Source organism: Tupaia chinensis, unplaced genomic scaffold, assembly GCF_000334495.1.
Source record: "Tupaia chinensis unplaced genomic scaffold, TupChi_1.0 Scaffold000279_1, whole genome shotgun sequence".
Taxonomy (NCBI): Eukaryota; Metazoa; Chordata; class Mammalia; order Scandentia; family Tupaiidae; genus Tupaia; species Tupaia belangeri.
The window spans coordinates 1,342,157-1,359,650 of NW_006159762.1; the positions used below are offsets into that span (position 1 = coordinate 1,342,157).

General features: G+C 39.3%; 1 protein-coding gene across 1 annotated transcript in view; it reads right to left on the minus strand.

The window, feature by feature from the left end:
* TRRAP (transformation/transcription domain associated protein) overlaps window positions 1-17,494 on the minus strand; it is a gene marked incomplete in the record, with an annotated part of 151,090 nt that extends 133,596 nt beyond the window's left edge. Inside the window, 4 exon segments of the mRNA XM_014588476.2 lie at window positions 577-681; window positions 2,598-2,708; window positions 16,856-16,905; window positions 17,338-17,494. Of these exon segments, the coding sequence (XP_014443962.1) occupies window positions 577-681; window positions 2,598-2,708; window positions 16,856-16,905; window positions 17,338-17,437 (366 nt within the window).

The following is a 17,494-nucleotide window of genomic DNA, read 5'->3' on the forward strand; positions in this document are numbered from 1 at the left end:
CAGAGAAGTTAAGCAATGTGGTTAGCATGATAAAGTTAATAAAAGGCAGAGCCAGATCTAATCCAGTTCTATCCCTCTCCAAAGCTCATGTCTCCAAGGGCCTCATAAACAGGACAGAATTCTAAACACAAAGACTAAGAAGAGCAAGAAAACAATTTCTGAGATTAATTTAGCCATCATCAAATGGATTCACTCCAAGAATTCCAAATACTCTTTAGGAACATCTATTATACTTACTATGTGTAAAACACCCTGTTTGACACATCATAGAAAGCATGATGCAAATGAACACTGTATCTGAGTTTGTTGACTACCATCCAACACATTTTCCATAAATTTTTTGGATTTGCACCATGTCTAGTCAATTCCCCAATGACTCCAAAACTCATCTTTAATTAAATAACCTTTCTTAGTAATTTAATTGAGGGGAAAAAAAGAAAAGGGACATTAGGAAAAATTTTTACTCCATGCAAATCATAACTTTAGCAAAAGGGAATAGTTGTAAAATATTTGGATTTTAAGAAAGTTACTGAAAGTTTTGAATATGACCACACAATGAGAATTCTCAAAGGTTACCTCTAAAAAGCGAAACATCACAGACAAGACATTTTTTGTATGAGGACGAAGATGTTCATTCGTTGGTATTCTATGAATTATTTCAAGTACTAGCTTCCGCAGTTGCTGGCAAAGAAAGACAAAAAAATGGAAAGATAAAATACTTTCAAGCATTCCAAATTAATTCTTTCACATTTTAATTCTCTCAAATTAGGTAAATATCACACAGCTGTCTGTACCAGTATCAATGAGCACTATACTATAAAATGGATCCAATTTTAGAAAGTCCTATGAATTACTTAAATGTAATCCAAAGTATACACTGTACATCATTATTTTCAGTATGTTACAATTGTGTACCAAATCAACAAAATCAAGTGTACCTACTTTTATAAATCAGTATTTCCAGCAGCAAGATACTAGTGTTCAAATACAAAGATTTAAAATGAAAGAACAGAGCACAAATTGAGCATAGTTTGGGATCTCTCTTCATAATGTTTTCCTCCCATAATATTATCTCCAGTCACCTAGGGCCCACCGATTAGTTATATTATAAGCTATACTAAGCTTTCATGATTTTGTCTGTGGAACTAAAGGTAGGTCAAACATGTAAGGTCTGGAACGAGTGCAATATAAAAATGTTTTATTTACCCATAAACTCTCACTGTTACTGTGGCAGTGTTTTTTAAAAGTTATTTTGTTGGGCCAGTAGCTAGTATGGTGGTAAAGGTGCTGAACTCCCACATAGCTGACTGCAGTTTGAGTTCTGGACCTGGTGGTTTGTGTTCTCATCTTCCCTCTCTCTCTTTCGTGAGTACACATGCCCTATAGCAAACCTAAATAATGATGATGATGAATAAAATTAAATAAAATTTTTTTAAGTTATTTGGGGGGCACCAGCAGGTGGTGTGGTGGTTAAGGGTACTGGATTCCCACATGGCCAACCACGGTTCAAGTACTGGACCTAGTGGCTTGCTTTCTCACTTTCTCTCCTGTTCTCTCTCTCATTTTGTCCCTCTCTGGTCAAATAAAAATGAATCAAGTTCAATTAAAGGACCAGCAGTTGGCATAATGGCTATGTCACTGGACTCCCATGTAGTCGACAGCAGTTTGAGTCCCAGACCCAACAGCTTAAACTCACGCTGGGCGTGTGCACGTGCATGCCCAAGATCCCAAGAGAATGGAAAAGAAGGAATTGCGGTGTGGCCATCACCCCTGAGGAGTGATTTCTCGCTTTCTCTTTCTGGCGAACACACGCATCCTATAGCAAAACCTCTCTAAAAAAAAAAATAAATAAAGTTAAATAAAATAATTTTTAAAAAAGTTTTTGAAAAAAGTTATTTTGGGAACCAATAGGTGGCGTGGTGGTTAAGGCATTGGACTCCTAAATGGTCACCTGAGGTTCAAGTCCTGGACCTGGCAGCTTGCTTTCTCACTTATCCTTTTTCTCTGTCTCTCGCTGGTCAAATTGAAAAAAAAAAAAAAAAAAAAAAAAAAAAAAAAAAAAAAAAAAAAAAAAAAAAGATAATAACAAGTGGAACTAAATAAATAAATAATTATTTTAAATAATTTTTAAAGTAATTTTGCAAGAAATATGATAAAGTATTTACCAAAAAAATGGGATGATAGGGTTGTTGGTAAATTATTAGGGCATGGAAGGGGGTAAGGTATAGATAAAACAAATTGGCTGTAAGTTGTTGTAAGAAGTGAAATGGTTAAGATTAGACCTGGACAACAGGTATCGAGGAGGGGATGGGAGTGTCATTTCTTCTAAATATATTTAAATTTGTATATAATAAATAGTGTTCCTATATACACCTACAGTCAGCAAATGTGGGTAATTTAAAATGTAAAAGAAGTGACCTAGACAAAATAAAACCAAGACTGAGGAAGCAATGGTCTTAGACAAAGTTATCCTTATGTGACAAACTGCTTTCATTTTAAAGTAGAACCAAAAGTTTTCAAACTTTTTTTTAATTAATAAATGCTTGCAATCTTACAGCATGACATTTTTTCCTCAATGATATTTTTGAATGAATTACCTGGGCTGGTTTCTCCTGAAGAAACTGGACTTCTCCATCTTGAAGAAATGTAAGAAACCGAGGGATGATATGTTCTAGGAATGTAGAATACTGAGGAGATGATGTCACATTCTAATTATGCAAAAATAAAAGAAAACTCTGTTAAGTTATATGTACACATTTTCATTTCAAATTCACATAATTGGGTGTGGTGGCGTCTACCTTATGTCAAATTCACATAATTTATGATCATTTCAAAGGAATGTATTATAAAACATTTTAGCAGAGCCTGTAATACTTTTAGATGCTTTAGTGATAGTGTGATTTTTTTTTTCCCCCTATAGGGCTTATGTGCATAGTCAGAGACACAGAAAGGGAAAGTGAGAAAGCATCCCCCAAGGGAGATGGCCATGCTGAAATTCCTCCTCCATTCTCCTCTCAGTATTTTGGACACATGCTTTCAAGCCACCAGGTCTGGGACTCAAACTATGTAGTCGGCTATGTAGGATCCAGCTGCCATTACTCCACATCATCTGCTAGTCCAGACAATGTAATTTTAAAATAAATAACAATAGAGAGGAACGGGGCAGGCCTTGAGAAGATTCCTCCATGGCTCCTGAGAACTAGTGATTTTGCGTGGTGCACTTGCACATCATATGGTTTCCTATTTTTTGCTTTATTTAAAAATTTTTTTTCTGGTTGGTTTTTATTTTTTTCCTTTTTTTTCTGTTTCTTTGTTGTTGTTTTTTCTGTTTCCTCTTCTTTTTCTTTTACCTCATCACTCTGGTCCTCAGTCTCCATTCACTGTGTCTCTAGACGGATCGAAGGGAATCATAGCCAAACATCCAAATACTATTAGGGTTAACATGTTCCTCAATATCCACTGAATCTGCTGCACAAAGGTTTTAAAATCAGAACAGCAAAGAGTTTCCAGATCACCTCCTTCTGCACACTCCTAAACGCTCAGATTGAACTTCAAGAATTAGGAAGAAACAAACCATCCATCAGATGACTAGAAATCACCATAGGGCCATAAGAAATATGGGAAAGCAAGACAATACCTCTCCTCCAAGAGAAAAGGATAATTCCTCTTCATCCACAGACAGTTCAATGGAAATCATGGAAATGTCTGATAAAGAATTTAGAATATTCATAATGATGAAGCTAACAGATATGGAAGAGAAGAGAGACAATGAACTGTGGAAGAGGCAGGAAAAAGGAGCTGACGAGTTTGAGGAGGTAAGGAAATATTTGCAAGATCTAAAAGAGGAATTACACACTTTAAAAAAGAATCAAATGGACCTGTTGGTGATGAAGTCAAGATCTCCCTTGAAAGTATTAAAAGCAGACTAGATCATACAGAAAACAGAATCTCAAACATATTAGAGAAAACTACTGCCCTAGAAAAGTCCACCACAAAGACTGAGAAAATTGGTCAAAAAAATTAGAATAATATACAAGAAATACTAGATACCATCAAACGTCCAAACATCCAGATAATTGGTATCCCAGAAGGTGAAGAGACTTAATAAGGGCATTGGTAATCTATTCCATGAAATCCTACAAGAAAACTTTCCAAACCTAGAGAGGCACTCAAAGATTCAGTCCCAAGAAATACAAAGGACCTCAAATAGAATCAACTCAAGGTCTTCTACAGGACACATTATAGCCTGATTGACCAAAACCACAGACAAAGACAAGATACTAAGACTGGCAAGAGAAAAATGGCAAGTTACCTACAAAGGATATACCATCAGGCTGACAGCAAACCTCTCATCAGAAACAATGTGAGCAAGGAAAGAATGGGAAAATGTATTCAAAGTGTTAAGGGAAAAGCCATTTTAACCAAGAATACTGTATGTAACCAGCAAGATTATCCTTCATATGGGAAGAAAAGACAAGAACATTCTCAGATAAACAAAACCTGAAAGAATTTACCAGCACCAGACTAGATCTCTAAAGTTCTCAAGGGAGTGCTATACCAAGAAAATTAAAAATAAACACACAGAAATAAGAGTTCAAAAACTAAGAAAATAGCCAACTTAATCATACGGACAAGTCTGGAGTTGAATATTATATCCCAGAATTTAATCAGGAAGATCTTACCACAACAGAAGATAGATTAAGTACATGAGACTAAACTGGTGAAACAGCATTTTATGACTTTTGACTAAAACATTGCTGATTTTCTTCTAGGCTTTGTTTTCCAGTTTTAAGGATTTTTGTCCCATCTTGAGCTGTCGATAGGTTCATGTACCTATTTGAACAGAATCCTAATTTGTTTCCTGGCTTTAAGTTTTAAGCCAAGTTCCTTAGCATTTCTTTGATTCATTAAAGTTAAAACTGCTTATGGGACCAGCAGGTAGCATGGTGGTTATGGTGCTGGACACTCCCACATGGCTGACCATAGTTCAAATCCTAGACCTGGTGGCTTGCTTTCTCACTTTCTCTCTCTCTGTCAAATTAAAGATGAAGGGTCAGAAATAGGGGGAAAAAAAATAAATATACACGTATACGTATATATACACACACACATATATACTATACATACATAGTATATATACATAACTAGAAATGGAAAATTATTGACAATGACATGCATGATTAAGCCACTATGCAATATATTCTGGATGAGAAATCACATTTTGTATGCTGTGATGATGCTTAGGGAATGAACGTAAATTAATTTAAAAAATTCTTCAGAAATAAATAAATAAATACAATTTAAAAAATAACGATAACCATTGCTTCTGAAACTCAATTCCAGAGAACTAAATGTTAAATTTTACTAACTTTGAAACTTAATTTGAGAACTAAATGTTAAAATTTCAAAATTAGAAAAAACAATTCTATGGGAAACACTGAACTTGAAGTTCATTTGGGGCCAGTAGGTGGCGTGGCAGTTGAGGGTGATGGCCTACCATGGTTTGAATCCCAGACCTGGTGGTCTACTTTCTCACTTCCCTTCTTTCTCTCTCTTGCTCTGTCCCTCTCTGGTCAAATTAAAATAAGTAAATAAGTAAATGAAGTTAAAGAAAATAATTCTTAAAAAAAAAAAAAGAAAAAAAGAAAGCCCATTCTAGGCTGGCATTCAACCCAAGTACAGGTTGAATGTCCCTTACTCATAATGCTTGGGACTAGAAGTGTTCTGGATCTTTTTAGATTTTGGAATATTTGCACACACAATGACACAAAATTCATTTACATTTCATATACACCTTTTACACATCCAAAGGTAATTTTAATCAGTACTTTTGCATTGTACCATTTTGACTACAACCCATCACACTGAGATCAGGTGTGGAATTTTCCTTGTGTTTCATGTTCATACTCAAAAAAAGTTGAGTTTTGGAGCATTCTAAAGTTTAAATTTTCAGATTAGGAGTGCTCAATCTGCATAAGACCCTGAAAAGTTAGGTTGCTTCACGATCTTAGTTTCTTCATCTGGAAAATAAGAGCTTAAACAAACCGACACCTTCTTACCATCTAAAAATCTATTAATCAGATTTAAATTAATTTGATTACAAACGAATCTAATCCATTAATTAATTCTAGCACTGATTTTTTAAAAAGGAATATTCCCTGGTAGCACATCTGGACACTGCTATGCTACACAGGCTGAGGCCACCTGGGAGGCCTGGGGTGGATTCCTAGCCCAACCTACAATGCCAGGCACGGTGGTGAATGTCTGTAATCCAGCTACTCAAGCAGCTGAGGCTGACCTGAATAACACAGTGAAACCCTATTTGAAAGAGCCACGTGTGGTGCTAGGTAACTACAGCTAATCAGAAGGCTGAGACAAGACGATCATAACATAGCAAGGTCCTGTCTAAAATACCACACATACCATAATCTTTTTTTTTTTTTAAGGGAAATTAAAACTATAGGACTTCTATGGCTAGGTGGTTAAGGCAGCTGGACCCCACATGACCATGTGGTTTGAGTCCTAGACCCAGCAGCCTGAAAAACATGATGGGTGCATGTGTCAAAAATCCCAAAAGGAGGAAAAAATGAACCAGGGCTTGCTGCACAACCATGTCACTTTTTGCCCACTCCCCTAGAGCACAGGAACCCTCTGGCAAATTAAAAAACAAAAACAAAACTATAATTTAGAGTTAGTGTAGTAAAAAGAACATTAGTGCAGTTTCTGAATCTCCCTTACAAAGCTATTTAACCTGTCTGGGGATAATATTTATCTTTCTTTTTTTCTAAATTATTTATTTACATTTATTACTATCATCATTTTAAAATTTTATATAGGGCACATGTACTAGAGAGAAAGGGAAAGTGAGAGAGAGAACAAGAGAGAAAGTAAACCGCCAGGTCCAGGGCCTGAACTGTGGTCGGCCAAGTGAGTCCAGCACTTCAACCACCACACCACCTGCTGGCTCCTTTCCCATCTTTCTTATAGGAGTACTGTGATGGCCAGTCCTGTACAGTGCACTGGTTAAGTGATACACGTTGGGAACTGGATCCCACATGGTCAGGTTCAAATTCTAACCCCTGTGGCTTGAGAAACACACCAGGCCCATTTGTATGCATGTGCAAAATCCTAATAGGATGGAGAAATGTAGGAAAAGAGATTTCAGCATGACCATGCTCCACTGAGAGGTGCTTTCTCTCTCTGCTACTCCCTCTCTTGCAAATGCACATGCCCTCTGGCAATAGAAAACTAAACTATTGGGAAGATTTCATCAGTTAACAAAGTTTAAAACAGTATCTATGAGGCCAGCAGGTGGCGTGGTGGTTAAGGACGCTAGACTCCCACATGGCCATCCTCAGTTCCAGTCCTAGACCTGGTGGCTAGCACTCTATCTCTCTCTCTCTGGTCAAACTAGAATAAATGAATGAATAAATAAATACAGTTAAATACAATATTCTTTTAAAAAAAAAACAGTATCTATGGTTACAGCTTACAGAGCACCTCTATTCAAATGCTGAACTTGGTGCCTTTTATTTTTTCCACTTGATTCTCACCTCAACCTATGGTGAGCATTATCTCCATCTCACATACAGAGATAGAGGCTCAGAGAGATTAAAACACTTGTGAAATGTGAGAGTTTATAAATTTTGGAAGTGGAGTCAGTGAAGTATACCTAACACTCAAGTTCTTTTGCTTTTTTAAAAAATTGCCAGGGTGTATGTGCACTTAAAGAGACAAGACAGACAGAGGGAGAAGGAGAAAGCACCCGCCAATAGGTCACAGTCATGCCACAATCCCTTGTCTTTCATTTCTCCAACACATAGGAATTTGGGGCTCATGGGCCCTGCATGTTTTTCAAGCCACCAGAGCCAGGATTCAAACCACAGTTAGACATGTGGGATCCAGTTTCCTTAACCACTAAGCTAAAAGGCTGAGCCCATGTTTCTCACTTATTCATTCAACATATATCTATTGAGCTCTATTATGTGCTCAAAGGGCATAAAAATGAACAGATATAACTCATGCCCTCAGAGATGAAGGAGGCAACAGTGTGGTAGGGAACACAGTTACCACCCCCAAAAGAAGACTAACAATACAGAATTATGATGGAAAGTACAGGCAACTAAGGGAACATAGGACAAAGGGACATAATTTATCAGGTTAAAAAATCAAGGACACAAGACACCTTCCTGAAGAAGTGAGATTTCTATGAAAACTTGAAAGGCAAGCTGGAGGGACTTCAAATCTCGAGAAAAAGAAAAAAAAAAGACAAGTTGGAGTTATCCATGAAAAGGTGGGGGAAAAAAGGTTCTATGAAATCCATATGCAAAGGTAAACGACTAAGAGAAAGCATGAGTTGTAAAAGGCACTAAAGAAGGTTCAGTGTGTTGGGACCAGCAGTTAGCGTAATGGCTATGTCGCTGGACTCCCACCACGTAGTCGACCGCGGTTCACGTCCCGGACCCAGTGGCTTAAAAAACTCACACTGGGCGTGTGTGCCCAAGATCCCAAGGGGAGAATGGAGGAGAAGGGATTGTGGCATGGCCATCCCCCCTGGGGGTTGATTTCTCGTTTTCTGTCTCTCTGTCTCTGTCTGGTGAGCGCACACGCCCTATAGCAAAAACCTCTATTAAAAAAAAAAAAAAGGGAACCAGCAGTTAGCGTAATGGCTTTGTCGCTGGACTACCACGTAGTCGACCGCGGTTCGTGTCCCGGACCCGGTGGCTTAAAACTCACGCCGGGCGCGTGTGCATGCGTGCCCAAGATCCCGAGAGGAGAATGGAGGAGAAGGGATTGTGGTGTGGCCATCCCCTCTGGGGGGTGATTTCTCGCCTTCTGTCTCTCTGTCACTGTCTGTCTGGCGAGTGCATGCACCCTACAGTGAAAAACCTCTCAAAAAAAAAAAAAAAAAGGTTCAGTGTAGTGGGAATGGGAATCTAAGAGAAAGGAGGTAAATTTTTATTATCATGAGTCTGATAAGCTAGTGAGACAAAGAATATGGACGGTTAAATTATAGGGCTGAAGATAAAGATGTGGTTTGTATGTTACTACAAGGTAATCAATACCTCAGAAGAAGTTTGAGAAACAGGTGAAAATCCAAAATCATTGTGATGTCACAGGGACAAGGACAGAAACTACAGCAATTCTTAGAATATGTACCTGAGCAGGCTCCAGAGATCAACTCTGCATAAATTCCAGAAGCTCCATTGACATAGAACACCACTGGGAGACAGCCCAGAAATAGGTAGTAACTGAATAGCTTCTCCCTAAATAGACTGAATTAGTAGGGGACAAGAATGTTTGTCACCTTGCTTCCCTAACACTTAAGATTCTTTTCTTCTTTTAGGGACCAGCAGTTAGCATAATGGCTATGTCGCTGAACTCCCATGTAGTTGACTACAGTTCAAGTCCCGGACCCAGTGGCATAAACTTACACCAGGCGTATGTGCATGCGTTCCCAAGAGGAGAATGGAGAAGGAATTGCAGCATGGCCATCCCCCCTGGGGGGTGATTTCTTGCTTTCTGTCTCTCTCTGTCTTTCTGGTGAGCGCACACGCCCTATAGCAAAAAGTTCTCAAAAAAAAAAAAAAAAAAAAAAGATTCTTGTCTTTTTTATTAATACTAGTAATGAATATGTATCTTTGATGTGTGCTACTTCACACACACACACACACACACACACACACACATGAGAAAGAGAAGGGGGAGCACCCTCCATGGGTCAGGTCACGCTGCGATCCATTTCTTCCAGTCTTCAAGCCTGCTGCATGTTTGGCACCCACAGCCTAGGGTATTTCAGGCAGATAGCACCAGAGCTTTAAAATGGGGTCACTATGTTAAATCTGGCTTCTCTTGTGCAGTACATTACCCCATGCCATAGAGCTAGCCCTAAAGCCAACTTGAATGTGAAACACTCATATTCAAGAATTCAAGGACGAGAGGGTTCAATTTGGAGTATTACATAATAACTGCCAGGTTATCGAGAAATCAAGCTCATTTGCATTTAGGTCCATACTAAATTACTAATTATTCAGCTTTCAAGTATATGAGTTCTAAATTTCTACAAAAAAAAAGAAAAAACAATTATTCAATAAGGATCCCAGCAGGTGTGGTCGTTAAGGAGCTGGACTCCCACATGACAGATAGTGTGGTTCGAGTCCCAGACCTAGCAGCTTGAAAGTCATGCCAGGTGGGACCAGTAGATGGCCTAATGGCTATGTCGCTAGATTCCCATGTAGTTGACTGTGGTTCGAGTCCTGGACCCAGTGGCTTAAACTCACGCTGGGCGTGTGTGCATGCGTGCCCAAGATCCCAAGAGAAGAATAGAGAAGAAGGGATTGCAGCGTGGCCATCCCCTCTGAGGGGTGATTTTTCCCTTTCTGTCTCTCTGTCTTTCTGGCTAGCACAGACGTCTTATAGCAGAAAAAAAAAAAAAAAGGAAGAAAAGAAGAAAGTCATGCCAGGTATGTGCATGCCAAAATCCCAGGAAGAAAAAGGAGACTGTGGCCTAGCCATCCCCCAGGGGCTGATTTCTCACATTCCATATCATTGTCTCTCCCTCTAGCAAAAGCATGCACCCTATGGCCAAAAACAAAAAAACAAAACAAAACAAAACAAAAAAAACAAAAACAAAAACAAAAAACTTAAAAAAAAAAATAAGGAACTCATTTATTCTCTCAGAACTTAAAACTCAGCCCTCTGCTTTTTGATCCAGATAAATTTTTCATGTGATTTTTAAGGCAAAGATCTCTTTATTTTCTACTTTGAATGATGGCCCATGTAATAACTATTTAGCCTAGAATTTACCCCTAAGTGGTTACTGAAATAAATTGCAGAAATGTTGGGCATTTTGGTCCCTCCCCTCATTTAAATATTTTTCTGGGTGGTAATTTATAATTGCCTATTGATGATCATTCTATTTAATTCTTTTCAGAACTGTCATGTGAATTTCATTTAAAGTAAATGTTCATATAATACATATTTCAAAACTATATGGAAAAGCCCCAAGTGTACTGCTTTATTTTTAATCCTGTTAATCTAATTAACGCATCTAAGACCAAAACCTAGGAAATAACTTGCTAACTGGCAGATACTAAAAAACACTAAAGCCTCAGATCTTCAAAAGGGCCAGATACTTAATCCAGACGGCCCCATGCCCTCATGCAGAGGCTTGGCCCATGTGTTTGTTCCTGCAGGTTGATAGGCTACCATATAATTTCAGCCTCTCAAATAAACCTGCCAGGACTACGGTTCTCTCATAACCATTTTAATAAAACGCAGAATGCAGACTTAATACCCTCTTCTACCATCCACCTCTTCTTACATGTCTGTTGTTTTATTTTTAAGCAGGTTTTGCCATAGGGCTCATGTGTTTTCCAGAGACAGAGACAGAGGAAAAGTGAGAAATCACCTCCCAGCAGGGATGGCCACGACATAATTCCTTCTCCATTCTCCTCTGGGGATTCTGTGCATGCATGTACATACACTTGGCATAATTTTCAGGCCACTGGCACCAGGGCCTGAGCCTGAGCCATGGTTGGCCTTGGGGCATCCAGCGCCCAAACCACCACATCACCTGCTGGCCCCTATACATCTGTTTTTTTTTTTTTTTTTTTTGAGAGATTTTTCACTGTAGGGCGCGTGCGCTCACCAGACAGAGAGAGACATAGAGACAGAAAGCGAGAAATCACCCCCCAGGGGGGATGGTCACGCCGTAATCCCTTCTCCTCCATTCTCCTCTCGGGATCTTGGGCACGCACGCACACGCGCCCGGCGTGAGTTTTAAGCCACCGGGTCTGGGACACAAACCGCGGTCGACTACATGGGAGTCCAGCGACATAGCCATTACGCTAACTGATGGTTCCCTACATCTGTTTTTTAACAGCTTGCCTTATAGCATAGGCAGAAGAGAAAGTTCTTTTGCTAGGTCTCTAAATATTCCAGAATAATTTTTCCAGTTCAAAGCAACAAGCCCTTAAAAATGTTTACTTAAAAGCAAAACAAAAATAAAAACAAAAACATGGGGCTGGTAGGTGGCGTGGTGGCTAAAGGCGCTGAACTCCCACATGGCTGACTACAGTTCAAGTCCTGGACCTGGTGACTTACTTTCTCATTCCTGTCCCCACCACCAAACTGGAAAAAAAAAAAAAAGTTAAATAGTTCTTTAAAAAACAAAAATAAAGAAGCTAAACTAAAATATCACTCATTATGACCTGATTCAATCCCAAGAACATTTATTTAATGTTTAATAATTCAAATGACCATGGCAGAGGTTAAGAAACATTTTAGTAATTGTTCTTACTCATACTACTCTCTCTGAGAAAGGTTCTAGTACCCCCACACTAAAAATAAGGAATGTGAGGCCAGCAGTGGCATGGTGATTAAGGCGACTGGACATTGTAAGACCAACTTGCAAGATTCAAGTCCCAGACTCAGCAGCTTGGAGAAAATGCAACAGACACACACATATGTGTGCCCAAAAACAAAAAAGAGAAATGAAGAGAAGGGACTGTGGCATGACCACCCCTCATGGGCTGGTTTTTTTTTTTTTTTGGAAAGGTTTTAGTTATAGTGTGCATGTGCTTGACAGAAAGACAGAAAAAGACAGACAGAAAGCGAGAAATCACCCCCCCAGGGGGAATGTCCTCACCGAAATCCCTTCTTCTTCCTCTCCTCTTGGGATCTTGGGCACACACGCACACGTGCCTAGCCTGAGTTTAAGACACCGGGTCCAGGACTCAAACTGCAGTCGACTACGTGGGAGTCCAGTGACATAGCCATTATGCCATTTGCTGGTCCCCATGGGCTACTTTTTTTTTTTTTAACCTTCTCTCCCTTTCTCTCTTCAGAGAATGTATATGTCCTCTAGCAAATTTCAAAAAAGGAATGTGGGGACCAACAGATAGCACAGTGGTTAGAGAGTTAGAGTCCCACATGGTCAATTGTGATTTGAGTCCCGGACCTGACAGCTTGAAACTCACACTGGGCATGTGCATGCCCAAAATCCTGAGAGAAGAGATCGCGGGGTGGCTATCCCTCCTGGTAGGGGTGATTTCTCGTTTTTTGTCTCTCTGTCTCTCCAGCAAGTGCACAGGTGCTATAGCAAAAACTGAACAAAGGGTACCATGAACCATGATTTGTAAGAGAAATTGAACCACAGGATCACCATGGCTCTCTGCCTAGGTGCAGAGGCTGAGATTTAACAAGCTCAATCTAAGCAGAGCACTGGCCTAAAGAGAGAAACAGAATTCAGAGCAGCTGGAGTGGCTACAACCTGCAGGACATTGACCCAAAGAAAAGTGACCCAGACTGGTGGGGTGGGGATAAGTCTCCCTTGAGTCTCTGAGGCCATGACTGAAAGTTAAGGTGCTCATATAAAAGGTAAGACTGCCTATAGCTTGCCAGAGAGTGGCAGAGAGTGGTTAGAGAATGCTAGCACTGGACCTAGTCGGATGCAAAGACCTACTTACCAACTTTAATATCTCAGACATCTAGCTGAGAAAAGAACCACACCCTAGAGTAAGGCCTATATGAGACCAGCTCAAAGTCTGAAATAAGCCTCTGATGAGATCCACAGGGAGAAGAGAGTTTGAAGGTTGACTCCCACAAAGCTAGAGGGACTTGGGGAACACCCTGGGCTTCTGACAGATCCTCCCAACCAAAACATTAAAACCAAGTCTACATAAGTTCAATGAGATCTGCTGCCAGCAATGAACTACCTACCACAATAAAAAGTATCAACACTCTTCAGAGAAGACAATCTAGAGTCCTTATAAAATTTCACATATGGGGACCAGCGGATGGCATAATGGTTATGTCACTGGATTACCATGTAGTCAACTGCAGTTTGAGTCCTAGACCCAGTGGTTTAAAACTCAAGGGGGTAATTTCCCTTTTTCTGTCTCTCTGGCAAACGCACATGCCCTACAGCAAAAATCTCTCTCAAAAAAAAAAACAAAAACAAAAACAAAGAAATCCCCCCCAAAAACAAACAAACAAAAAAAAACCACTGTAAAACCAAAAATTAAAAATTACATGCAGAAAAAGAGGATAATGTGACCCATAGCCAATACAAAGTTCCCCCTCAGCCCAGATGTTAGACTTAGTAGACAAAGATTTTAAAGTACCCATTATAAATATGTGACATCTTCAAAAAGTTCTTGGAGAATACGTATTAAGAAAAAAATTATGCACGGGGGCAGTAGATAGCATAGTGCTTAAGGTGCTGGACTGCAATGTGGCCAGCTGTGATTCAAGTCCTGAACCCTGTGACTTGAAATTCTCACGGTGTGTGCATGTGTGTGTGTGTGCATGCCCAAAAATCCCAAGAGGAAAATGAAGGAGAGGGATTGTGGCATGGCCATCCCCCCAGAGAGTGATTTCTTGCTTTCTGTCTCTGTCTCTCTGGTGAGTACACACACCCTATAACAAAAAAAATCTCTCAAAAAATATAATTATGCAAGGGCCATCAGGTGGCATGGTGATTAAGGTGCTGAATACCATACAGCCAACTCCACAAATCAAGTATCAGACCTGGACGCTTGATAAACATGCCAGGCATGTGTGCATGTGTGCCTGAAATCCTGAGAGGAGAATAGAGGGGAAAGAACCACAGCATGACCATCCCTCCTGGGGGATGATTTCTCACTTTCCCCTTTTCTCTCCCCACCAAGTACAGGCACCCTATGGCAAAAATCTGAAAGATAAAAAAGGAAAAAACTATACATGGGTTTTTATTTATTTATTTATTTGTTTATTTGCACCAAAATAAACTTGTACTTTAATTCCATCATTAAGGGTGCTGGATTCCAACATGGTTGACCATGGTTTGAGTCCCAGACCTGGTGGACTGCTTTCTAACTTTCTCCCTCTGTCTCTGTCTCTGTCCCTCTTTGGTCAAATTATTTAAATTTTAAAAAAAAAGAGAGAGAGAAAGAGAAGTATTTTATTCAATATTATTTTATTCATTATTTATTTATTTAAATTTGACCAGAGAGGGATAGAGCAAGAGAGAGAGCTAGAGTGAGAGGGACAGAGACAGGAAAAGTGAGAAAGCAAGCCGCCAGATCTAGGACTCAAACCATGGTCAATCATGTAGGAGTCCAGTGCCCTTAACCACCACACCACCTGTCAGTACCCTTTAATTCCATTTTTCCAGAAAATAAAAGAATATGGTCTTTGCAGCCTGGCAGGTGGCATGGTGTTTAAGGGCACTGGACTTCCACATGGCCAACTACAGTTCGAGTCCCGGACCTGGCAGCTTTCTCTTTTTCTCTCCCTCCAAATTAAAAATAAATAAAGTTAAATAGAATAAATCATTCTTAAAAAAAAAAAAAAAAAAATATGGTCTTCATAAGTGAACAGATAGGAAATCTGTAGAGAAATTAAATCTATGAAGAACCAAGTGGAAATTCTAGAATTAAAGTACAATAAATGGGGACCAGCAGTTGGCGTAATGGCTATGTTGCTGGACTCCCATGTAGTCGACTGTGGTTCGAGTCCTGGACCTGGCGACTTAAACTCGCGCTAGGCATGTGTGCATGCGTGCCTAAGATCCCAAGGGGAGAATGGAGGAGAAGAGATTGCGGCAGGGGGGGTTTCTCGCTTTCTACCTGTTGACTCTCTCTGTCTTTCTGGCAAGCGCACGAGACCTATACCAAAAAAAAACCTCTTAAACAACAAAAAAGTATAATAAATGAATTTTTTAAAACAGCAAAAAAAAAAAAAAAGAAAAATAGTCAATTATGGTTTGAGTCTCGGACCTGGTGGCTTAAAACTCATGCTGGGTACGTGTGCGTGTGTGCTCAAAATCCTGAGAGGAGCGGCAGGTAGCATGGTGGTTAAGGGTGCCAGATTCTCACATCACCAATCATAGTTTGAGTCCTGGACATGGTGGCTTGCTTTCTCATGCTCTCTCTGGTCAAATTCAAAATAAGTAAATTCAAAGTCAAAGTAAATAAAGTTAAAAAAATAATTCTTTATAAAGAAAAGAAACCAGAAAAAAAAAAAGAGAAAAATGAATAGAGCCTACGGAACTTGTGGAATAATATAAAATCATAGAATATGAGGCTCAAAAGAAAGAAATTTGATCCAAGTATATAAGTCCTATATATGGAGGGGAGGCAGGTGGCGTGGTGGTTAAAGGCGCTGGACTCCCACATGGCCAACTGCAGTTCGAGTCCCCAAACCTGTCGCCTTGATTTTTCACTTTCCCTCTCTCTTTCACTATTCCTCTCTGATCAAAATAAAATAAATAAATACATAAAGTTAAATAAAATAATTCTTTTTTTTAAAGAATTATTTTATTTAACTTTATGTATTTATTTTAACTTTAGAGGGAGAAGGAGAGAGAAGGAAAGTGAAGAAGCAAGCCGCCAGGTCCAGGACTTGAACTGTGGTCGGCCATGTGGGAGTCCAGCACCTTCAACCACCAGGCCACCTGCCGGCCCCAGTAAAATAATTCTTAAAAAAAAAATCTTATATATCAATAGCAGAGCCAGAACTAAAGTTCACATTTCATTCCCTAACATAGTCTGAGCATAACAAACTCACTAAGTAAGTTTGAGTACAACTCAAGAGTAGATGCCTAAGAGAGTTATAATATTTAAAAATGAAGAGGAAAACACCAAACAAAACCAATATTCCTCAACACAGTTTCATTTTCTCTAGTATAAAGGAGCAACACAGCACAAATTTTCAAATTTGGTTTTGAAATACAATACAATATTACATTAACAGAAAGTGATTTATGTGTCAGTAGGAAGACTGACAGAGCAACAAAAAATAGCAGCAATAGGAAAAAAAAACCTACACATGCTTATCTCAAAATGGAAAATATAAAATACAAAGCTCATACCTCAAAATTTTCACTAACTTCTTGCATCATCTTTAACTTTGTTTCATCAGCTGTAAATGGCAAAACAGACAATCAGGTAATTAAAATTATGTTAAGGATGTTCCTAAAATTACTGGATTTAATAATCTCAGAGAAGCAATCAGATCTTATCAGTTTAACTGTCATGGCCCAACAGAAAGCATATAATTAGTTCCCTACAACCAGTCACACACACTCAAATTCCCAGACACATATGTGTATGCACAATCAAGGACACAGACTCACACACACACACACACACACACACACACACACAAATATGCCTCTTTGGGGCTCCAGCCAGTACTACTCATCATTTTGCTTCTCCACAAGGTAGAGAAAAGAAAAAATAAAGGGGGTCAGGGACAAGTTAATGCTACTATTTATTTCAATATATACATCATCCGAACTGAGATGAACAAGTCACATTAATGTATGTTTTATTGACAGAAGAATCAACTCACGTGTATTTACATCTGTGAGAGCTGCCACAAACTGAAGGTATTTTTTCATCAGTGTGGTTTGGTCAACCACTGTGGCCCCTTGTGTTGCAACAAACGCCATTATTCTTTTGAGCTAGTTTGTCTCTCAAGAGAAAAGTATCCCGTCCATGAGTTCACC